This window comes from Corvus moneduloides, chromosome 1 (genome assembly GCF_009650955.1).
Source record: "Corvus moneduloides isolate bCorMon1 chromosome 1, bCorMon1.pri, whole genome shotgun sequence".
NCBI classification, from domain to species: domain Eukaryota; kingdom Metazoa; phylum Chordata; class Aves; order Passeriformes; family Corvidae; genus Corvus; species Corvus moneduloides.
In genome coordinates this window covers 22238007-22263495 of record NC_045476.1, presented here as the reverse complement: position 1 = coordinate 22263495, position 25489 = coordinate 22238007, and the positions used below count along the sequence as shown (strand labels likewise).

Here is a 25489-nt window from a genome sequence, read left to right as displayed (position 1 = left end):
CATCTGCAGTAACTTAAGCTTCTAAGCAGGCTGTCTAAATTCTCTCTTTCATCAGTGGAGTAACTTGCTTTCAGGCTGAAGTTCATGCAACTTAAAATCAGTTGTTTGAGTTAGATTAAATAAATTTTCCTGTAGATATGAGTATTTCTCTTTGTTGACTCTAGAGATCCTACAAGGACATCTAAATTTAGATTAAGTAATACCCAATATATACAGCATAATCAGGGATATTAGTGCTCATGCCTTACGGTCTTGATTCTTGAAAACCTGTCTTTAAAATAAAATGGTCAGCTGTATGCATTAATTTTATTGACTTAAGATGGAATTTTTAAATAATGGAAGGAATTTCTTTCTGAATAATATTGAAATATTAAGTAATTAAATCAGTTAAAAAATATGATTATGACGAATTTTATGGGCAGTTGCATTCAGTTGAGTTAATCTACAATTTGGGATTTTCATAAAAGATAATCGTATCATTTAGCACATCAGGTTTGGGTTGGTCTTAATTGTTATTTCAAATGGCATTGTATTTGCAGACAAAGGTAAAAGACAGTGAAGCTAGTTTTCCTAAATAGCTCATATTTTTAAGAAATAATTTCTAAATTTTTCTCTTTATGACATTCATAGATTAAAATTTAAAAAAGAAATATTTTATTTTATTTTATTTTATATGAGCCTGAAATTTTTGTGGTAGCTCTCTGTCCTGTTTTGGTCCATGTCTAGATTCCATGGATTCTAGCTCCTTGGCCTCATTACTGATGCTTCTGAGTTCCTTTTAGTTAAATAAAACTACTTTCAAGTGGCTGAACTTTATAAGACCTCAGAATAGGCTCAGATTTTGTTTACATTTTGGAAGAGACTTTTTTTAATTTCTGATATTGTCCTACAAAATTATCCATACAGTTTCCGAATTTATCTTCAAAGCACTTTCCTTTTCGGCAATAATAGTAAGAATATTCAGGGCACAGTTGAAAGTCTCTTGAAGTCTCTGCTGAAATTCCAGCCTACTTCAGCAGTTTTAGTCTTGGTAAACATTAAAATGAATTTATACATTTATAGAGAGAAAAATATACAGAACTTAAACTTGTAGCATGATGAAATTGACTTAATTTATGTGCACAGTTACATGGTTACTCACCATGATGGCTGTTTTGACATTCAAGATTCAAAAATGCATGTTCTTTCGTATAAAAATCAACCAAAATTATGACAGCTTTCTCCTTTTCTAGGCATTAAGTACAACTTAAGGAGAAATGTAGATTATCATAGAATCATTTAGGTTGGAAAAGACCTTTAGGATCACTGAATCCCACTCTTAACCTAGCATTGCCAACTCCACCACCAAGCGCCACATCTACATGCCTTCTGAAGACCTCCAGGGATGGTGACTCAATCACTTCACTGAGCAGCGTGTTTCAATGCTTGACAACCCTTTCAGTGAAAAAATTTTCCTGGTATCCAATCAGCCTCTACTGGTGCAACTTGAGGTCCTTTTTTCTTCTCCTAGCACCTGTTACTTGGGAGAAGACACCGACCCCCACCTCGTAGCAACCTCCCTTCTGCTAGTTGTCAAGAGCACTAAGGTCACCCCTGAGTCTCCTTTTCTCCAGACTAAACACCCCCAGCTCCCTCAGCCACTCCTCATCAGACCTGTGCTCCAGGCCCTTACCCTTCTTTGGACACAATCTGCCAGCAACTTTATTATCTGTGTTTCTATATTGGCTAATAAAATACAAGTGAATTGAGGAATTTTTCAAAAGTAGACTAACTTTGTGTGGGATTCAGCTCAAGGTTATCACACCTGCGTTTATCTTTTGCCTATATGTGTCTGTATAGTGACTGTGTTTTTATGGTGCTCAATACATTCATTTGAATGTATCTGTTCCCTAGATATAGGCATTTGCTCTTGTTCTCACCTGAGCTTAACATGTTCCTTCAGAAAGAGGCTGGTTTTCTGCATGTGTCTTGAACGCCCTAGGGAGGTCGATTAAGACCCTAAGGAGCTAAAATAGGTTATTAAATTTGGTTGCATTTATACCAAGGATTCTGTTGACTGTAATAAAAAAAGCACTGAGACCCACCTCATATATATGCAAGTATATCTATCCTATTATTATAGTCTAGAACATTAAAAAAGCTGTTTTTAATGAGATACATGGATATTATTTTTTTATAGTGAAGCTTTTTTTTCCCCATGGATTTGAGTACTACCTTGTACTATATGTACCTAATTAACTACTTGAAAATAAATCTCTTTTCATGTGTGTGCAAATAAATTTCAGGTACATCTATTGGGCATTGCAATTTTGAGTTTGAACTTTGTGGATGGAAGCAAGATGAAGATGATGATTTCGACTGGCACCTCAGAACTAGCAGTACTACAAAACTGGGCACTGGACCAGCTACTGATCATACACTGCAAGAGCCATCTGGTCATTATATTTTTATAAAGAGTTCATTTTTTCAGCTACCAGGACAGAAAGCTAGGATTTCTAGTCCAGTCCTAAGCAGAAGGAATAAAAACTGCAAGGTATGTGAGGGTGTGGTAGTAGCAGGAATGAAGAATTTGCTTTCTAGATTCCACCAAGGGAGTACTCCTAAAATGATTAAAGATGATTACTAAACTAATTCTTGAGAAAAAACAACCCATCTTGTTGTAGAGAAGTCAGGATCTGATCTTATTTCATTGAAATCACAAGAAAAGAGATATCTTGGTGCAGGAGAATTGTTCTGGAAGTAAATGAATACTCTGGGAGATTCAGATGAAGCTGACAGTGAAGGTAGTGTCTGATTTACCATGTCTTATGCAACCTGTCCAAAGTAACAAACAACTATTTAAGGGTTTCTGATTTTATGGAGAAAGTGTGTATAAGTGCAGTAGTAATTGATTTTCAGAGAATACAACTGCAAAGGGAAGGGTGTGTGACAGATTTTGTCACCAGCTTTTCTCTGGAGAATGGAGAAGTGTAAGCCTTGATCTTCCAAACCAGTACAGCACATTGTAGTGACTTCAGCTTGAACATTTCTTTGCAAACCTGGAATAAAAAGTTTCCTGATTTTGATAACATCTTTTATAGTCTTTGCTAAAAATATAATTTCCCAGAAACTTTAGCCATGCCTTGTTTTGAACTTCAAGTTCGCCTTTATACATCTAATAAGTAGGTCTCTCAAGAAGATAATTTTGATTAGGCCATTTTTTAAAAAGCTTTTGAAATGAACTGTTTGTGTGATCACAGAAATATGCTCATCAAAGGAAGACTGTCTTAGACTGAAATAGTCCTAAACAATTTACTGGCTATGAAGGTGACATCTCTGTGCAAAATGTCTGGTTGCTTGCCTCTAGTTTCATTTATCTCATACTATTCATGAGGAAAATCAAAACAAGGAAAGAGTTTGTCTGAAACTCGGAAAGTGTTCTGCTTATGTTTGAGATTTTAACCTGTTCATTTTACTGAAATACTTCTGTCTGAAAACTCTCCAAACTCTTTATAGATAAGAAAGTCAAGAAGTATTAAACATAAAATCAAACAATTGTATGATTCAAAAGAAAACTTGACTAATTATGATATTCAGTAGCCATTATATAAATCTATATAAATTATATAAATCTAGCCATTATAAAATTATCTTCAAAATTGGAACCATGTTAATTTTTTATGCCTAAAATACATATATAAAAAAAAATCTGCTTACACAAGTGTGGAGATCTCAGCCTTCTGATTCTAGCATTATATTTGAGAGTATCTCTTCCTCTACATTATCTGGTTTTATGCTCTAAAAACACCTTTTCCATTTTTAATTTCTATGAAGAGAAAATCATGCAAAAAAAAAAAAAAAACTGAGAATGACATGTTCACCTCTGTACTGTTATGATGTATCACACATCAAATGCAATTAAGTGCTTGAAGCGTAACTATGGGAAACTGTTGCTTTTATCACATGAAAAATCATTTGCAAAATTGTGCAGGTTTAGGCACCTTGTACAGACCAAACTCTTGACATCTATGATGTGGCCTGAAACAGTCAGTCCTATTTGTGATATTTTACTTTTTGAAGGTTCTGAGCAGTTTTGAAACTTACACGTAGTCAAATGACCAAAGTGAAATTTCTGGTACAGGAAATTGTATGAAGGGAAAAAAAATATTTCAAGGTCTGAAACTTCATCTTATAAGATCAGAGAGTCCCTTCAAGTATTTTACTCCTTCCTATGGGTTATTTGAGAAGAAAATGCTAAATCATATATTGCAACAGATTTAGTTTGTGATCTTAGACCCTTTAAGATAAATGGAAAAAGAAACATTTACATCAACGGGACAAGTTTCAGGCAGAGAAAATAAATATACATCAGCAATTATAAAGGGACATGCATGAATAAAAATCTTTTTGATTATTTTCTAATTGCACGCTCTAAAATCTACATAAACACATTTTTAACCAGAAAATTGTTCAGTAAACTGAAGTTGTTTCATATATTGTAAATGGCACTACTCCATTCCTCTGTTTCCTTATAAAGTATCTTAGTTCTTTTACATTTATATGCAAGAGTCATTCAAAGGGATTCAAGATTAGCTTTTGAAGATTTTAATGCTGGTTTTAAAGTTTGGCTTGTGGAATAGTTAAAAGATTGCCACTAGTCAGGTTTTTTTTGTTGCATTTTGATTAAATTACTGTTCAATCAGTAAAATTAATGCCTACTTTGAATGCTACTAGTAATGATCAATTTAAGAATTAGAGCAAATACAATAGCAGAATTTGTCTGAAGTCATGTATTGCATACTTTATGCTCTTGCTTTTGCTTACAGATAATTTTCTATTATCATATGTATGGAGCTGACATTGGATCGTTGATTATCTACCAGAGAACTACATTGAAACATGAAAAAATTCTCCTTAATCTTACTGGAAACCAGGGAAATTTCTGGCAGCGCAAGGCACTGACCCTGTCTGGAGATGGAGATGAAGATTTTCAAGTTGTCTTTGAAGGGATAGCTGGAAAAGGTCCCAAAGATGGCATAGCACTTGATGACCTCACGTTTTCCAGGGAGTGCTTACCATCCCAGGAGTTTTTACCAGCAGAACCCACAAAGCTACCTCCAACAGGTATGTTCCTGCTATGGATAGTCTGTGTAAGTTTGGAAAGAAGGAATAGCAGCATTGCTTTCATTTCTTTGTCTCTCTTTCAAAAGAGAAATAGTATACATATCTTGCTAACGACATGTAGAAATTAAAACACTTTTAGACAGCCCATGAAATTCTAATAAAATTATTTTAATAAATAATTGTTTGGGTACTGAGTCAACCCTTGTGAATCTGCAAAGTTTCTTGTCCAGCCATGTACACTTAGCCAAAATCCTGCTTAATTCAGTAGGATCTATTTATCAAAAGTTGTAAAATAGAGTTGTAGAATAAAGAACTGAATGGGACAGAGCTAATGTGGGTAATTTGCAATAAGGCCAGGAGGCTTAAATGGTTTTTTGCTGGTGGGAATTGCTACTAATACTGCTTAGGCACCATATCCATATTCTGCCTGTGTGGTATGGTTCCAGCATCAGTGCAATTATTTGCACCATCCTCACTTACTGCACTAGGGAAATAAGACTCAGAAAACGTTTACCAGAAATAATACAGTTTTGATGGGGATGAATCCCAATAACCCCAAGGTAAGAGCTACTCATGAAAGCACTGATGCTGTACATTAGCAATATTTGCTTGGACACAAATGATTTCTTTTTGACAGAACAGGACAAATCTTTTTCCTCCTTCCACATTTATCACAGAGCTACTGAAATGTAACCCCTGAAGTGGAATTTAGGAGATGCATTTTGGTCCTGGGCCTACTACAAATTTCCTGCATGGCTGCAGAAAGTAATTTTATCTCTCTTCTCCGTCTTTCTGATCAATAAAACAAAGTTAATATTTCCCAGTGTCAAGGACTACCACGAGAATGGATCATTAATTTATGCAAGGAACTTTGCTGTGTTACTGCTGCTAATGAGTAGCCTTCCCCTTTAGGATGTCATTAAGCACTGCTCAGGCATTGGGAAATAACACTGATGAGACTACATCAAACCCAAGAAATTGCACTGAACTTCGAGCACAAGATAAGCAGGGAAGACATGGGCAAAATTTTCCAGACATCTCTCTGATAAGGTGCCAGTTACAGTACTATTGGCTTCTTCTGCCCAGCCTGTCATGGAAATTTATTGCAAATGAAATTGGTGTTTTAAAGTTCAGCTTTATATTAACATTACTCCAGGAGGAACACTAGCCAAGGTTTCTGATTCTTTATTTTTGTTGTATTCAGACTCTATCCTCTTAATGGGAGATGCAAGTCCCTGTGGCAATGTTAGAAGTTTTAAAAGCCTTGGTTTTGATAGTAAAGGATGTTCCAAAACACTTTTATGTTTTATAATAAAAAAGCTACTAAAATCTCAGGAAAGAGCCACCAGAGACTGATTTCTTGGTGTAGCTCATCTAAGATGTACTTTGTGAACTTCATAGGTTCACAACACTTTAAGGCAATAGTTTAAATTCACCCTTATAGTAAACCATATTTTTAATATTGAAAAATTTTACTTGTCCAGGATGAGAGTTTACATGACCCACTGAGGGGTTCAACTTACAGCTGCTACTTAGCAGTGGTATCCGTTTGCATCCTTGCTTGAAACTGGGTCTGCTTCTGCCTATAGCAATGCTCTGAACTGTGGCAAAATGCATGCTGGATGTTGTGAGAAGTGCTCTGTAATGCAACTTTTTAAAATAGAACCAGCTAGAATGGCCACGATGATCAGCTGCAAAAATCTGCAGCCCTAGACTTAACTGCTTATATGTAGAAATAAAAGAAAGATTAACCAAAAGTAAAACACTTATATCCATTGCTCAATTTTTTAAAAGTTTCCGAGGATAAAGAAGATCATGCAGCAAAGATCTGTTTCTTTCTTGTCTCCAGCTAGGGAAAATATTTGCTAAGAAAGTAGAAATGCTTCATCTTTAAGAGAGAAATTTTTAGTTTTTGAGGTCTGCTCTAATACAATTCCTTTTCAATTTTTTCTTTTAGATAATCTTTGTAATATACACATCAGAGGAGATCCTTCTGAGTCTTATTGAGCCATATCCCTGTGTAAGACAAGTATACTAGGGTGTCTTTGCTTGTTATTTCTGCACACAGAGTCATATGGCAATGAATGTAGTGTAAAGACAAAATAGAACAGAGTCATTAAATGTTCTCACCTATAACACAGCCTCTCACTGTTCAGAAGAATTTTTCCCTGACTCTATATATAAACACCTTGAAATTCTGCACATTAACAGAAATATATTCTAAGGTGGTTGTTTCTTTCAGCCAAATATGCAGTAATGTTTAAAGGCTGGAAGTGAGCACTGGACAGCTAGAAAAAATAATTTTGATAGTTAGCATTGTAATTTTCTATAAACTACAGGATTCTGTAGATTGTTCTCAACATGCTGCTTAGCAACAACAATGCTGAAGTGCAAAGCCACTGAGAACCACTGAAATTGCTGGGCCTGAGAAACAATAAACATCGTTTTAGGCTGGCCCTTATCAAATTTTCATTGTATTAAGATCAGTTTTTACTCATATGCTACAATGGTACTGTGTGCAGGAAAATGCGAAGACAATTTTGTTCTAGCAATGCTATTTGTGCCTATTGCTGTGTCTCTGCAGTGTGCTAAGATTCTTGAGTTAGATTCGGCCTTATGTAAAGGGCTGCCTGTATCCACATGAGCCCATAAGGAGTCCCTGGCCACACTGAACCTTGTGAAAGTTGCAGTTGTTTCTGTATTTGCTTTGGGTGGTGAGGTTTTGGTAGCTGGGGGCTATAGGGGTGACTTCTGTGAGAATGTGCCAGAAGCTTCCCTCATGTCTGACAGAGCCAATTTCAGCTGGCTCCAGGATGGACCCACTGCAGGCCAGCGCTGAGCCCACCAGTGATGGTGACAGCATCCCTGTGATAACAGATTTAAGAAGGGGAAAAGTTGTCGCAGAACAGCAATTGCAGCCAGAGAGAGGAGAGAGAATATGCATGAGAAAGAGCTTTGCTGTCACCAAGGTCAGGGAGGAAGGAGCAGGAGGAGGTGCTCCAGGTGCTGGAGCAGAGATTCCCCTGCAGCCTTTGGTGAATACCATTGTGAGTTAGGCTGTTTCATGGCAGCCCGTGGAGGTTAATGGTGGAATAGTTATCCACAAGTTATCCATGAGTAATATCTTATACTTACAGTTGTTTACAAAGAGACACCATGGATTTCACAACAATTTCCATGATCTCTAAATTTGGTTTTCCTCTCTTCTTTCTATCCCTTCCCTCCTGCAGTGTTGTTACTGACTATAAAAATTGCATATCCCTTCATCAGAGTTTCTGCTCATGTCTCTGTACTATTCACCTGGGAATACAACAGCTGCCAAGGGCTGCCTGATCAGATTAGCAGGCTACAATAAAGAAAAGTTATTCCCGGAGACTACAGAACTGGTATCTGCTGACTTCAGTTTTGGAGAGAAGACAGTTATTTTCAGCAAATTAAAAGCAATTCACCGAAGTGTGGAACACGTCTTTAAGAATTTTGAGAATATAAGAATATTAACAGAGAATCACATCAAGGTCCATTTCACTTGATATCCTGTCTACTGATGTCAGTGAGATGCTGAACATATATGACACTTCCTCTTAATGTTCCTAATATTTCCTTTTTAGGAGACCTTATGAACCAAATGTGGTTTTGGATATGTACTAAACCTTAATGTATTTGCCTTCTGTATGGAGCTTAGTTTCCCTGGAAACACATTCAGAAGTATAGCCCCTTCTCACTTTTTGCAGCAAGTTGTACAGTTCTGCCACCGGCTGAGAAAGTGACTCTGTTTTCACCGTCTCCTTTCACTGAAAATAGTGAACAGCCAAACATACCTACTCCATATTGTTCTCTGTGCAATCATCCTTATGCAACACTATACACTGAAGGAGTTTCAACTTATTTCTTACATGGAAACTATTCCATATGTTTTCCTTTCTCTGACTTTTAAAAAAATCCACGATACTCTTTTGGGATTACAAAATCAGGTCTGTGTAGAGCAGTAAGGAAATGAATGACCAGTAGAATGATACTGTAACAAAATGATTCTTTTTCTCTTTTCTCTCTTTCCTGAAAAATCCTAAAGCCTTGATTGTTTTGTCCTTTTTGAACATTGGGCTTTTGTGTTCCTGGAACAGTTTCAGTACTGTGCTGTGTCACTCTTTAGGAGTGGTAGTGATAGGATTTCACAACCTGTGAAAGACAGACTGTGTTATTCTGTGTAACTCAATTAACATCACATTTCATTGTCACTCAGGATGCAATTAATTTGCTAAACTGTGATTGTTTATCTCCATTGTAGTTGTAGAAAATAACTGACACACCGGTTGGGGCTGGATTATAGGAAAGTAAGTGCCCTGCAATGGCAGCTGATGTCAGGAAGGTTTTTTCAGTTCATAACTAGCACTGGGTACAGCCCCATTAAGCCACTTCCTTTTCACAAAAAGACTTTTCCTATTATTCATAGTTATTCCTTGCTTATAGCACCCTGAATACCTTTGTATCACTGGCAGTTTCTTAACTCATAATTCACGCACTTCCCTTGTGTTTTATAAGTAAACATAAAGGAATATTGCCTTGCTGTTTTTCTGTTCTTTCCTTGTTTGTTTGTTTTTTATGTTTTGGTTGGTGTGGTTTTTTTGTTCCATACTGATTTTTGAATCAAGTTTCTACTTCACAAAAAAAATTAAAATGTATAGAATTCAGTAATCAACATAATTAAAATAAATATACACAAAGTAATAGAACAATCAGGAAATCAGATTTGCCAAAAATATTTCATTTGAAATATTGCTCAAAACTCTAGAGTGTACTCTAAAGGCCAAAGGATATTGCTTACATCACTCTTTTGCAGTTATAATTAGATCTATAAAAGTTTATGGACACTTAAATAGAAATAACTTTGGCAGTTTTTGTAACTAATATATAATTACAAGAATAATAAAATTTTATGCTTCAGTGCATAATATGATCTACTGAAAAGAGGAAAAAAATATCTCTTTATGCAGAACTAATCAAATAACAAAGCATTTATAGCTTCCTTTGAAACAGCCAGCACTGACCATTGCCTGAGAGAACAGGATGTGAAACGAATGAAGTAGAATTTCTAAAGCATTTTAAAACCAGTTCTGGGAAGAGAAAGAAATAAAAACAGAACTGAAACCAAACAAAAATAAAAAATTAACCCTGAAGCAACAACAACAAAAGCCTAAAGAAGCCCAACCAAACAAAGACCCTCCACAAAGCCCCCAAACAAAAACAAGCCTATAAAGAGGACTTATAATTTCTTTTGGAGGACTGATTCTGTCTATAGTTGCCTTAATTATGTACCTCAGGTTGTGAAATTTTTTTTCTTCATTAGTACCTGAACAGCAATGTAGTCTCAGACGTAAGTAGAATGAAGTCCCATGCAAGTTGCAACTTTCATTTTTACCTATAAAATAATACAAAAGGTTTCTCATTATGGTATTTTAAAACTAAGAAATCGACATGTTTATTTTTTCTCTCTCCTTTCTGATACAGTATACCATTACTTCCATATTATTCAGAAAAATGGTGGAAATACTGTAGAATATGTGGATTGGTTTAGGAGCTTGATATGAAGCTACTGCTTTTGACTATGAAGTAGTCATTCATACAGGTGACTTGAATTCAACTTCCACATATATTCTGCACCCGTTATGATGAAAATTGTTGAGTGTGAAGGAGAAAAATATACAGCCTACAGATTTTGGTTGTGTATCTTCTAATTCTGTTAAGCTTTTTCCTGTCAAATTCCAAGTCTGTGTAATTATAATCACCGTACTTTATCAATTTAAGTGGAAATACTGCCCTTGTACCACCTTTTTAATTCTACAGTTTCTTCTGATCATTTTTCCTTGTTGGTAGCTTGGACTCTGATTTATCTCCTTTTATTTTGAGCTCTAGACTTACTAGATTGCATAATGGTTTGAAAGCAATGTGCCCATTTGCTAAACTAAAGAAGAAAATCCCATATAGTTGTACCAGTCTAATTTGAAAAATAATGATAAAAATTTAGAATGGGTTGTAATTTCAAAGGAGTTAAAAATATCTTTTCCAGTATTCTGTGGGGATTTAGGACACATTTTAGTCCCTAATCAACTACAACAGTTGAATATACAATAAAGTATGTTCAGTAAAGATAATGTGCAGAAATTTCCCATAATTTATTATAATTTTATGTCAAAGAAACAAATTTTTTCCTCTAGGTATTCCCAGACCTAATACCTTGAATGTGAAATTAAAGCTCACAAATTTTTTTGTAGCAGCAGTCAGATGAGAGCAGAGCCTGGATTGGGCCCATAACTGATTACAACTCTAGAAACTGGCCAACAGAATGTGATTAATGTCATCTCAGTACATGATTAATGTCATCTAAGGTCCTTGGAGGTAGGGCATTGTCAGCACTTGTTTTTCGGTTTCACAAAACTATTTAACATCTTCAAAACTTTCTTTAGCCCTTGGGTCTCCAAAGACTTGTTTCTGAGAAAGGTGTCCCAGAGCAGGCATCCAAATAAATATAAGGTCGGGAGAAATGAATTTTCAGTGCTGGCAGTTTGATGTGAGCCTCTGAGCAGCAGGTGAGGGCAGGTATTTATATCTACATTCATAGTATGAGCTGGTAATTCCTTTTGGCAATGAGTAGCTAGGGTTTGGGAATAGCTTTTATAACCAAACTGCTCCAAAAAGTGTAAGAGGAATTCCTGATACTATATTTATAAAGGAGAACCCTCTTAAAGAGCCCTGCTCTTTCATTTTCTCCCTACTGGGAGAACCAAATAAGAAGACTTTTGCCAAATCCGAGCTTTCTCAGGCCCACCAGTGCTGCTGACATTATTAGCTCTCATTACTAGACTTTTCCCTATGTGTTACATATTACACATTCAGAGCTGGACTTTCTTTGGGTGAACTGAGAATGTGAAAGCTCTAACCCTGCTCTGCATTCCAAGAACTAGATAACAAATTACTCTTACTGGTGTGCAATTACTTTTCTTTTTCTCACACATCTAAAAGTAGAGAAATGATGTTACAGTACAGAGCTTCCTTAGAAACATTGAATGTTTCTACTGTTAAGTCTTGCATCAGCAAAAGTAATCTGAAAAAAAAGTTGTATTTCACAGTATCTAGTCCTATTTTACCTTAAGTGCAGTACACCTTTGCTGGGCATTTGAATTTTCTAGACGTCCTGGAACAAAATTTCTTATGTGTGGTTAAGACTGAAGACAAGTGTGGTTCTTTATTCTCCTTCTCTAAATCTAGGAAACAAGATCTAACTCAAATGTTTTTTAAGTTTATACTTTGTGCTTTACACCAAGAAAGATTTCAGGCAACTCACTGCACAGCTTCATTTTCATTCTCTGATATTTTTTCTCGAATTTTTCAACAGAATATGACTTCCAAGTAAAATGATATTTTAGCTTTCACAAGGTACCCAGCTATCACCAGATGTGCCTGGGTGCTCTTTAGCGTTAGGATAAAGAAAGTTAATACACAAATAAGTGGTAAAAAGACTGTTAGCTGTCAAAATTTATTAAGCATTCTTGGCTGTGGAAGGACCACAATCATATTTTGCTTAAAAGTCAGATAACCCCCTTGGTCCATCATCCATGTTGAAGACAGAGGTAACGAATGTACTGAACACCTCTGCCTTTTCTCTGTCCCTGTTTGTAAGGAGACCATCCTCCTCCTGTAGTGGGTCGATTGCCATTAATATACCTGAAAAAACTCTTTTTATTGTCCCCAACAGCTCTGCTCAGCTGAGCTTTAGCCACACAAATTTATTCACTACAGTGGAAAGCAGCACCTCTGTATTCTTCCCATTTCACCTGCCCTTGCTTCTGCTGGCCATACACCTTCCTTTTTTGCCCTTTTTCCAAGAGAAGATTCCTGTTCAGCCAAGATGGCTTTCTGCCTCACCTGCTTGACTTTCGACATTTGGGAATTGCCTGCTCCTGTGCCCTTAGGAGGTGATGTTTAAAAAGCAACCAACACTGATGGAGCCCAGCACTTGCAAAAACATTTTCCCGGGGGAAACTCACTAATTGCCTGAGCAGTCTGAAGTCTGCTCTCCTCATATCCAGAGATGAGGTTTTGGCACTTTTCCTTTTGTCAACAGAGATTTTAAACTCAATTGCTTTGTGGTCACTGTGGACAAGACAGCTGCCAATCTCCACTTTGCTCATGAGATCCACTCTGTTGACAAGCAGTAGAACAAGGAATTTGTCAAAGCTTCAAAAGAAGATTGTGTAAGAAATAACTTGGCTTGTATTTGACTTAGAGATGAAGGTTTGGGTTAGGTAAATATGAGGGGTTTACGTAGTATTGTTTTTTGGGTTTCAGGGCTGTTGGTACTTTCCTCTGTATTTCCCTTACCTTCCTTTCCAAGCAGAGGAAAGCTGAATGGCAGAGCTTACATGGAAAGTGCTGTGGAAATCCTGTAAAGTGGCATCAAACAGTTTCATCAGGGTTATCTTTCTAACCATGAACTATTCTGCTCTTTCCATGTTCAGTCACTTGCTAAGCAGATGTGCTACTACTCGCTTACCTCAAAGTGTGCTGATAAACGCGAACACATGCTGAATGGTGGTGCCGTTAATAAAGCTATTAATGCTTTTGGGAATAAATGATTGTACTGGATTGGATTAACGTTAAATGAGAACAATAAAAATATGGTTTTGTCTTAATTGTTCATACTGGCTGGAACAAAAGGAACAGATCTCCTTAATCACACTAGGAGACAGTGTAGCAACATTACAGCATAACAGTGCCAAGTGTAATCCTTGTTGTTTTCAGAACCTCACCTCAAAGCACTTTTGCTGACTTTATAGGTATAATTTTAGTCTTTTTCTTTCACTGTCTGAGAACAAATATGTAACTAAGAGGAAAGGGAAAAGCTGACCATATTTGAAGCTATATTTCTATAAGATACTGTGTGATTAAGGAGTTTGTTGTTATCTTTCTCCTCCACCGAGCATTAGGCGTTTTTCATTTTCCTGTTGATGTCTTCAGTGGAGGCTTAAATGTGTGTGGAGGGCTGTTCAAGACATCAATGAAATCTTTTAATCATCATATCCTCTTCAGATGGATGTGGCAAATACAGTAGTCCTGAAATTTAGTCCTTCTGAGCAATGACAGATGAGGATTCATAGGGGTCATGAGATTCAATTTAATCAGTTTTGGACAGTGTTAGTTTCTCCTACACCTGACTCTTACTCACATATTTCTGAAGAGTTTAAATATAGCTGTGTTTAAATGTTGTAATTTCTTATAGAAATTCTGAGCAAATTATCTTTCTTGCAGCTCTTTCACACTTTAATCCCATCCGTACACAACTGAGAATTCTCCAGAACAATTTCCTTTGTAGTTTACATTTGTATTGTTGAATATTAATACTGATTTAAGGGAAGAACTTGACATTCGTAAATAGTAGAGATCCCCAGCTGATAATAGATGTATCTTGTTATCTTCCCCTTTGAATATTGAACAATCTTTTGTCAAATTAAAGCCTTGACTGGACCACCTCATAGTGTCTAACATGGTGAAGAAAATGCCATTTTCTGGAAAACATTTGAGGTCTTGTGGACGTATGATAGAAAGACAATTTACTACTTTCCTATGTCTTTTTACATGCCTTTATTTGCCAGAGAAAGGTTTCTCAACATACTTTTGTTCACACTTTCAGTTCTGGAGCCAGTGTTTCTCAGGTTCTGGGACTGCATGTCCACTGACTTCTCTCACCAAAGTTTAATCTGGCCAGGACAGTGTCCTGCCATCTGGTCTCCGAGTCAGGGCTGTGACTGTGAATTAGAGCTGGTTGGTCAGGCTTTGAGTAGGATTTGAGGGAAGTGCTTTCCACCTATCACATTTACTGGGCACAGTCCAGCAGCTCTGGCAAGTTGTACAAAGGTGATTTATCACTGCAGTGCAGCTTCACCTTCCACTGTACGCTTTGGGAAACAGCTTGGGGTATGATGGAGAATATGAAATGAACACATATTCCAGTGCAGCCAGTGAAGATCTCTCCCCCTTCAGATTCAGTTATAAAATCATAGAATGCTTTAACTTCACTGTTTAACCAACTTTTCTTTGATCTCCTTGTAGAAATTCCCTTCTGACATACCTCAGCCATTCAGAGTTTGTGAAATCTGCTTCTCCTGGTCAAACTGTTCTGATTTATGCGTGTCTGCTTTACTTCAAGCCATACTTTAAATTCAATCTCCAGACTTTTCTCCCATCAGAAATGCATCAGAAACAACTGACCAGAGCCTGCTCTCGGCACCAGGAAATGCAGATGCCATCCCTTCTTCCACCCTCCAAACAAATCAGATAGAAAGTTGGACCATTAAACAAGAGGTCACAACTAAACCATTTGGGGGTCTAAGGCAGAAATGTCACCAGTTAGTCACCAGTCCAGGCTCTCATAAAAGCACTGTTACATTGATTTGCTTCAGGCAAGATGTCGGTCTATAGTTATAAGATACATTTTATGTGAGCTTCAAGTTGTACTTCTAAAGGACATACTACAGGTTTTTGACACACTTTTAGGATTGTGGATTCGATACCTAAGGAATGTTTCTTCTTTCTGTGCCCTTACTAAGGAGTTCAGGCAGTAAATATTTAGATTTCATTTATTTGAGCAAACCAAAATTTTGTGCAATGTAATTTTATTTTGGATTTTTGCTAAGAGTAAATTCAGGAGTGTGAGTTAAATTTTGCACTGTAGTTAGTATTAATATTTCTCACTGTAGTAGATGCATATGATGAATACTATTTTTTCTGAGAAACCTTTGCTTAAAAACTAGATGTGGATTCCTGTTCTCTTAGTATTTCTTTTTCCACCCTCAAGATGATAGGTTATAAATTTCAACATGCCTTTGGAGAGGGAAGACTGTATAAAAGAACTGATGTATCACTGTTCCCATTAAGCGTATGTCCCGTTACAGCAGTTTTCCTCGCTTGTCCTTTTCTTTATGTTGGAGACATAAACCACCTGACTAGCACTGGAATAACAGTATTAACATGTATTGTATATCTTGTTTCAGTTTTCTGGCAAGGAATAAACCAATCTTGATGTTATTGCAATAGAAGGAGTATCTTTCAATGAATCCAGCCCTGGGTCTCTTCTTATTCAGTATGGGGATTTACCACCTAAAGAAAGTAACTAAAAATTTCCTTTTAAGTTGACCTACTAGCATGTTTTATAGACAAAATAGGGGTAGAATTACTCAAGCAACATGGAAAGTATGCAGTATTTCTATTACTGAAGGTATTAGTATGCTAGCACTGTAAGAGTGGAGGAGTTAAAAAGACCTTGTATCTTTCTCTAGTCAAAACCTGGTTTTTTTTTTTCTTTTGAGTGAATGCACATTTACATGCATCTGAGCAACTGAAACTGAAGCTTTTGCTCTTAATAATATTGCTTTTAGCATGTCCCTGTTTATCTTACATGCAGTAAACTCAGTATGAAGAGGCATTGAGTTGCCCATCTTGCCTTTAGCTCAGGATTTCTGGTTACGTTAAATAAAGTAAAGCACCATGTTAGGACCCATTGAATGTGTCACAGATTGGGTATGTCTTAAAGGGTATTGAGTGACTGATAAAAACCAATACTCTGAATAAAAAAGTACAAACAAACAGAACACAGAAGATTCTTCAGTGCTCTGTTGTGGATGGAGGCAATAATACAGAACAGTGATAGGCTACCTTGCTGTTTATGTTTTTGGTTCTTTTCGGTTCTGAGGTTGAATATTACTGGATCTGATTACTGGAAAATAATTTTCTTGTGCTTGTGTGTCGGAATGGACAAGATAAGAAATCTGTTGAGGAAGTTTTGGTTGTTGGAGAAGCTTTCATCTGCTCTTTCTTTGTAATGGTCGTGACTTAGAAGGTTAACAATTTCTTCTAAAAGTCTCTTTTGCAAATGAACTCAAGCTGTTGTTTTTCTAACTTTCAGTTGTTCACAATGCAAATCAATATGTCAAGGTACTTGCAAGGCTTACAAAACCAAATGTTTGCACTCAATTCTAGAAAAAAAGGCTATTTCCTTAAAAAAAAAAAAAAAATCTGATATAGTATAATACTTTTTAAATCTTTTTTTTCCCCAAAACCCAACATCTGAAAGTCTTTGAAAATTCTTGTAATTTCTAAAGCTTTGCTTTTGAAATGAGATGCATTTCTCACTTTCCTGCACTGACAAGTCAGTATTACTATGCATCATCAACAGTGATAAAAGCACTTTTCTCGGTGTCCTTGGGCTATACTGGTAAGATATTAGAGGAAAGATGTTCTTGTTAACAAATTATTTTTTTAAGGACACATAGATTTCAGTCACACAGTAATGTCAACTCAGAGCAAGAAGGATAATGGCGTAATTGTTGCAGGGTAAAACTCAGAGATCTAAATTATCCAGAGAGCCCCTGTCCCTGGGATGTCACACTCTTAGTCTGCTGATTAACTACTCTGGCCTCTATACCAGAAAATGGTTCTCCAGGAGCTCTAGCTTTGATTTAGAAGAAGGTACGCTTCTATCGATGTGAGTGTAAATAAAATATTTTAAAAATCTTTTGAAGCAGATCTAGATTTTCACACCTATTGATGGGTTATTCTGATAATTGTAAACTCTCCCATTCATTTGATTTGGTTTAGGTTTGGAAAACAACAATGTTGATACCATTAAATATAATAAGTTTAAGAAGGTTAACAATTTACTAAATTTAACTACTTTTAAAAATCCCAGTTAGAATATAATCTGGCCACTTCTGGAAAGAATAATAAAAATGTTTCTATAAATACATTAATAGAAAAAGGAGGGCCAAGGAAAACCTCCATTCCTTATTGTATGTGGGGGGGAATATAGTTACCAAAGATGAGGAAAAGGCTGAATACTTGAGACCTTCTTTGCCTCAGTTTTCAACAATAAGACAGGTTGTCCTCTGGAAAAATTTATTTTTTCTCTTGATGTTTGCAGGTACATTTTATTTTTCAGAATATTTAAGAGAAACACTGTTATAAAATAAGGAGATTAATCCTTGTCCCAACTACATATTTTAAAATATAGCAGTTTCACCTGTCGATTTTGCTCAGGCTGAATAAACAAGGGGATTATTTACTGGTGCAGCTGTTTTCCTCTGTTGTATAAATCCCCCTCAATTTAAAGATTATTTATCTGAAGGATACATATAAAGATAAGAAAAAAGATATTTATCTGAAAGGAGGTCTAATAGCCTCTTAGGATCTACTGTAGCCTAGTGTGTTGATGCAGTTATCACACAGGACAAAAATGGGAGGAAAAATTTACTGAACCTTGTTAAGGAGAAGTTCCTCTCAATTATATATCTCTCTCATACCCACAGGAATCTATATAACAGAGTGTTTGAACAATTAGGATTGAGAAAAAGTAGGGAAGAAAGGAAGAGAGCTCAAAAAAAAATCCTTTTCATGTAGGTTCAGGGTTGTTTTTTGTGGGGAGGGGAGGTTGTTTGTTTGTTTGGTGAGTTTTTTTCCCTGCAGTTTTAAAGCCTTAGAAATGTCATTTAAAGAGAAGCTATACTATGGAAGTACATCCAGAAGCAAGTCACGTTACAGACTCAGTTAGGCAGTGTAATATCATTCATTACACATGCTTGAAAAGATTCATTCATGCCAGGATTCAAGATGGATTTTTTTGTTTTCCTCAGGAAACAAAGACTTCCACTTTTCAACTCTGCTTTTTTTTTCAACCTGAAATTGGAGGCAATGCTACAAAGGGACCTCAAAATTCAATAGTTATTGCAATTATTGATCATTGAACTGCAAGGGAAAGTATTTCAAGGCATGAACTGCATCCTGAAACTTAAATTCCTAGTTTGCTGACAAAAAAATTGTTTTGCTAAATTCTTACTGCCATCCCATAAAAGAAAGATAGGATTATAATAACTAGCTCCTAAAAATATATTTCATTTAAATTAGGCTGCAACTTTATAATAAATCTCTGTCACCCTTTGGGATACAACACAGATGACTGAAATTCTTAAGAAGATTGATAGAAGTTTCTGATGGACACTGACTGATCGATACTATTGCACCATTCTTTTGATCAGGACCATTTTCAGAGATTGTGTACTAATAAAAATCACACTGATGCTTTTATAAACTTGTAGTTGCGAACTTCAAAAAAGTTCTTTTCTTCTGGTCAGATTACCCATTTATCTTGTCTCTAGATCTGGAGACCTTTTCCTGATGTTCTTGACTTTCCAAGTCAGCATGAGATTTTTATTCTTACTTGTGTCTTTTTGATCAGAAATTTTTCGTCCTTTCTCTGAGCAACTGTTAAAAGCCAAACCACAATCATCAAGCCTGATACATATTTTTATGTTACTAAGAAATCAGGAATTAAAAATTAATAATTTCCCTAGAAATCTTGCTAGATATTTCTATCATATTCCAATATTTATTTGTATTTTAAATTTATTTTAATAAGGATTGTATTAGGAGGATTTTTACTTAAAAAGGAGAGGTTAACACTTGTTTTCTTTAGCTGACATCTAGGAATAAAATGACTTGTTTTCACTTTACCCAAAACCTACAGCAAAGGGTTCTGACAATGTTTTTTCACTTTGGGGTATTTGTAATTTAGAGTCTGACTGAAACAAATGCCATGGGATGGATGTTGCCAACATGACCGCTGAATACCCCATCTCTTATCCTCTTTTTACTAATAAATCAGTTTTTCTGACCTCTTAATAAAATTCAGCCTTATGTGAATTTCATTTAGCACCTTTAAATTAATACAGTGGTAATGGAAACAAGTTTTTAGCACCATGTTATTTTCAGTATCAATTAACTTAGATTCTCCCTGTACTTGTGCAACTTTTAGACATATATATATTCAAATTTTTTTCTGTTGAGCTAATATATTGATGCTTCTATTTTTAAGTAAAATTATGCTTGTTAATTTATTTCTGGCAGAGCAGAATGTACAAAGTAAATGGGAAGGGGTCCATTTCAGAATTTTCTGTTTCATTTCTTGATTACAGAATGTACTAAAGTTGCTATGTTTTGTTCAGAGTCCTGCAGAAACTGATCTGAAATGAAAACATGAAACTTGGAAACAGATCCTGTGATCTGAGTCCTACAATCTTTAGGCTGTACAATAGCAGAATTATCCCTAAATAATGGCAGGAATACTGGACAAAAAGGACACCGCCAACCTACTGAACTCATAAAAAAAAATCCATTAAAAGGCAAACCTCTGTAGTTAAAACAGAAAAGTTTCTTCTTCCAAATTAGGGCTCCTAAAGTAGGCTCAACTTTGCAGCTGAAATAAAATGATTTAATCCAACACCACATGAAAGGAGAATGTCAGCAATTAAGTCAGACTAGAAAGCTTTGTTAGTGAAGGAATGCCTGGCTGGAGCTTGCCCTCTGAGGCTTTACAAGGGAAACAGTCATTTATTTAGGCAATCACTTGACAAAATACAAAAGAAATAAACTGATAATGGATTGGCACTTCAGGGGAACCAAAGGATTTTAATTAAAGTGCTCTGGACCACCCTCCTCCCACTAAATATTAAGCTCTCTGAAACGTAACCTTCCAGTAACCTTGCTGGGATGCATGGCACTGTGATTCACCAGGACACCCTCATTATTCTCTTTTCAGGCTCCTGCTCACATGGCCATAGGCAGTGCCAGAATGGCAAGTGTTACAGACCAGAACAAAGCTGTGATTTTGAAGACAACTGTGGGGATAATACAGACGAGAGTAAATGCGGAACTTCCTGCACCTTTGAGAATGGCAAATGTGGCTGGCAAAATTCCCTGGCTGACAATTTTAACTGGGTGCTAGGGGTCGGCTCACCTCAAAGTCTTAGACCTCCCGGGGACCACACGCTTGGAAATAGAACTGGTATGTTGTTAGTTCACAAACAAGATATAATTGCCTTCATGAAATGTTTCATACCTTCACAGGCAGAAGGGGAGTACTAAAATATCTAATCAGGCTGTCATTTTTAATGAATTAGATGTGTTACAATATAAAAATATTAATTACCATTGTACAATAACTTTAATTTAGGACAATTGAATCTTAGGTTTTTTCTCATATGAGTCAGGCAAAATAATTTGATACTTGTCTGGAGAGAGGCGTTTGGTCTGGCTGCAATTTGTAAGGGTGAGTTAGCTCAGCTCTGAGATCCACTGGGTCCCACTCCTCCAGAGCTTGAGGTTGTTTCCAGGAAGCTTACAGTTTCCCATAGTGACTATTCATACTTTAATTTTAGATAATGTTAAATAAATAAATAAATTTAAACAAACAAAGCTCCTTTGTTAGTGCATCTCCTGGCTTTTTTTGGCCAAAGCACTCAGTTATCTGTTCATGTTCTTGCTACAAGCTCTGTGCCTTCATCCTTTGCTTTTGAAGGTCCCATAGCTCAGGCAGACATTACCAAGGCTGACCTCAGAACTGACCTTAAATTGAAATATTTCACAGCAGAGTTGCACAAAGGAGTGGTAGTATTTGTTGAATGTTTACAGGAGCTGCTGAAGGACAAAACCCAATAAACTTGAAAATATGTAGAAAAAAAAAATTCATCTTCACTGTCTAATAATATATATGTTGAAGGTAGTATCACAAATACATCACTACACGTGTTAAATATATGCTTGACCTCAGGAAAAAAGGCAAATTTCTTATCCCATAATACTATGGCAAACATCTATGGTCATACGTTAGCCAGAGAAGTGTCAAAGTTAGAATGAGCCCATTCGTTTATGCAATATCTAGTGAAGTAAAATTTTTTTGCCTAATTCATATGGAAACATTAGTAGATGTGCAATTAAAATTTAAGTGTGTTACTTATACTACATTTATGTTTATGTGAAATACACATTTCTTATTTGTACAAACTAAAAATATGAATTTGAAAAGTTGGGAGAATTTTTTATACTTCTGATTAAAAATAAAGATGGAAGACTCAAGGACCATATCAGTCTTGAAAAATATTGACTGTAGGCATCTCTTTTTGCAATTTCCTCTGACTAAATAATTTATATGTGCATTAATATGCATACAGAGTAAAAATGATAATAGGTAAATTGAAAATGATAAAAGGTAATATGAACCATTAGGGATACCTAATGATTTATAAATGCAGAAAGGTCTTTTCCATGTTTCAGAAGTTTTTATTTAGTGTGACTTGCTATTTTGAAGATTACCTTTCAGGAAACTTCATCCTGAAATTTATCATGATGTGGCTATTGTATGACGTATTGTCCGAATTGCAACTACTGCTGTCCAGCAGGGGGGACATATAATCAAAGTAGCTGGAAAACATGGAAGTGTTCCCAGATTTCTACATAGGCCCATCCAAGTCTTAAGCTGCTACAACCAGTTTACTCCTGGTATAAGAAGTGCACAAGGAATGGGATCTGGTAATTTTTTCTCCTAAGCTGATGTTGACTGGTATGAGACCTATGAGGGAAGTGTGCTTCATATGTCTCTGCATTTACTTTGCTCAGTTTTGGAATCTAATTTGAAAATCTAAAACATTTTTTAGTAATACGTCATTTAATTTCAGGGCATTTCCTATATCTTGAGGCCACTGCAACAGGCCTAATAAATGAAAAAGCCCATGTGAAGAGTTCCATATGGAAAGAATCAAGCAGGACTTGTGTGATGAGCTTCTGGTACTTCAAATTATCAAAAGCCATGGGACATATTCAGGTTCTGATTAAGGTAATAAAAATCCCCTTTTCTTTTGAATATATTATATCTGTAAGGGTGTACATGCTCCCACAGAGTGCTTCAGACTGTGACATTCTGTTGTTTAGCTGATAGACTGGAAGAGCTCCCACGCACCTCCTGGTTCCGTGCTGGTTTTTATTACTCCAGTCTCTTAAAAATGCTTTTAGCATTTCTCTTCCAAGAGAAGCTTCTCTGAAAAGCCACAGAAAATCTTTTAAAATCCTCTTTTCATTTTCCCCTCTTCCCATATAGTACCTTTCTCTTTGATATTCTCCATGTGAGGCTATTTTCATATTTTGCTGCCGTCCTGATTGGTAGTTATCAGTATACAGCCCTATTGTTCTGATGGGATAACACACAAAAAAAAGAATTGACAACATACACAAAATTAGAATAAAATGCAAAAATATGACTGCATTAAATAATTATATTTTTATATAAACAGGTACAGAGTACACAATCAATTTTATTTAGAAATATATTTTTTTCACTAAATGTGAGATGACCAAAAAATTATTTTAAAAGACTGTCTAGTTATTAATATGCAGGTGAAAACTGAGACATTTGTAAAAAATTGGCTGCTCCTTTGTTGTTCATTAAAAAGGATTAACTGCTTGTAAAAGCAATTTTTAAATTATTATATAGTTCAGACAAGAAATTAATTCTTATGTAGAAAATAATAATCAACACTGTTCAGACACAGTGACCAAATAGACCACTTCTAGACATACTAGAAAACTTTGCAAAAGACAGTGTGTGTATTTGTGCTTACTTGTATCTGCGCAGGGAGCTCTGGTTGTTCAAATACAAATCATGGTGCAATTTACTTGCCATATGTCTGTTATCTTCCCTTCCTATGATATCTCTAATAATGTCTTGGTGAAGTGCATTAAAGTTTCTATCTCCAGTGCATATGTTGGCTGGCTTAACTTTAAATGATAAATTATATTTTTTTCCTTTAAAATAAATTACTAAAAATTATTTCTCCAATATTCTGGATAATATAAAAATAATTTTAAAGACTGAAAGATAAAAGACTTCAATAGGATTTAATATCTAGAGATACAAGCTAGGATATGTCTTCCTGAAATATAAAAACGATAAAACCTTTGACAAGCATCAGGAGATTTTTTTCATGAATTAGTCCGAACACCTACAAATAACCGCAGACCACTCATCAAGTAACTGTATAGTTATTGAGATGTATTTATATAGTTCTTTTCCCTAGAAAGGCTCAAATTTGTAAAGGAGGCAAGTAGATTACAGAAAAATAATAATTGTTGTCTTAAAATAACTTTCAATTTTTAATGTATTAAAAAATGAAAACAAAAATAGATCCCATTATATAAAATAGATCCCATTACATAAAATGAATGTGAAAATAAATATTTATCTTAACTCAAAGATAGATAAATATTTATCTTAACTCAAACATCAGATTATGTTGTCATTTCATTACTGCACTGTGTAACTTGTAGTAACTAAATATTGTAGTTATAAGCACTTTAAGATTGCTTAATTTTAGTTATAAGCTAAGTTGCAGACTAACTTTGGTGGAAAATAAATACTAGACACATCAGGCATGTGTGAGTCGTTTGCATGTAGTGTTTGTGTCACTGTTGATTGTGTCCAGCAATTATTTTTTCCGCCCTCAGAATGGACAAATTGTTTTAATATATTTTTTCTATATTAATCTGAGCAGATGTTTATTAGATAGCTATCCCTTTCATAATATATCCTATCATTATAGCCTGTAGAGATCTGCCATACTAAGATTCAAATATATGACTTTAATGGAATTTTATATATGACAATAAAATTTCCTTTTTCTAGGTTTTGGGAATATTCTATATGTTTTCTCTTTGTTTTATTCTTATTGCACTGAGACATTGCCCTCTTCTTATTTTCACCTTATTTTATTATCCTAATAAACTTTCAAGACATTATTTTTACGTTATTTTAAAACCCTGTCTCCAGGGAGTTTAAAGATATTTTTAAAGGCAGTCTGAATAGAAAACATTTGAGTCATGACTTATTCAATTTTTTTCTTTTAATAAAAGCAAGAATTCTACTTGGAGATAGGAAAAATTATTCTCATCATTGTACCTGGGATTTTTTGTAGATCATCTTACATTTACCTGTTACGCTGCTTATAAGGATCCAAAAGCCCATATTTTAATTTGAGTTTCTATTTAGCAGTGTCTCTAAGAATAAAATCTAATTAAACAACACATAGTAACGGGAAGTCATACTGAAGCTTCTCCTGCTGGTTCGTATTTCCATCCAGATTGAGTATCCCTTGATTTAAAGTAAAGTTAATGTCAGTGAAATCAGATCTGTAGGTAGTGAGTAGTTGAAAATGCAAGGAAGAGAAGATCTGGGAAGGTAATTACTGTCTCAAATTTAAAACTTAGCAAACTGTCTCTGGCTGAAGTCACCATATCCATTGAAAGTTTAAATGACAGTGAAGACTATATATACAAATGGCACAGCAATGAAAAGATGAGGAAATATAGTATAGAGGAAGAATTAAAGCCATTTCTTAAAAACTTGTAGTTCATGGTATGCATCAGTGTCTTTTCTTAATGTATGCATTGCTTGTTCACATTCAGTAAGTCTAAGAATATTATCTATCATACTACTAAAGTGGTATCTCAGATTATG

At 35.5% G+C, this 25489-nt stretch overlaps 1 protein-coding gene across 1 annotated transcript in view; it reads left to right on the top strand.

Moving 5' to 3' along the window:
- MALRD1 (MAM and LDL receptor class A domain containing 1) overlaps nucleotides 1–25489 on the top strand; it is a 240940-nt gene that overhangs the window by 97323 nt on the left and 118128 nt on the right. Inside the window, exons 24-27 of the mRNA XM_032092895.1 lie at nucleotides 2286–2533; nucleotides 4806–5103; nucleotides 20744–20989; nucleotides 22659–22816. Coding sequence (XP_031948786.1) covers nucleotides 2286–2533; nucleotides 4806–5103; nucleotides 20744–20989; nucleotides 22659–22816 — 950 coding nt within the window. The remainder of the gene's footprint in view (nucleotides 1–2285; nucleotides 2534–4805; nucleotides 5104–20743; nucleotides 20990–22658; nucleotides 22817–25489) is intronic.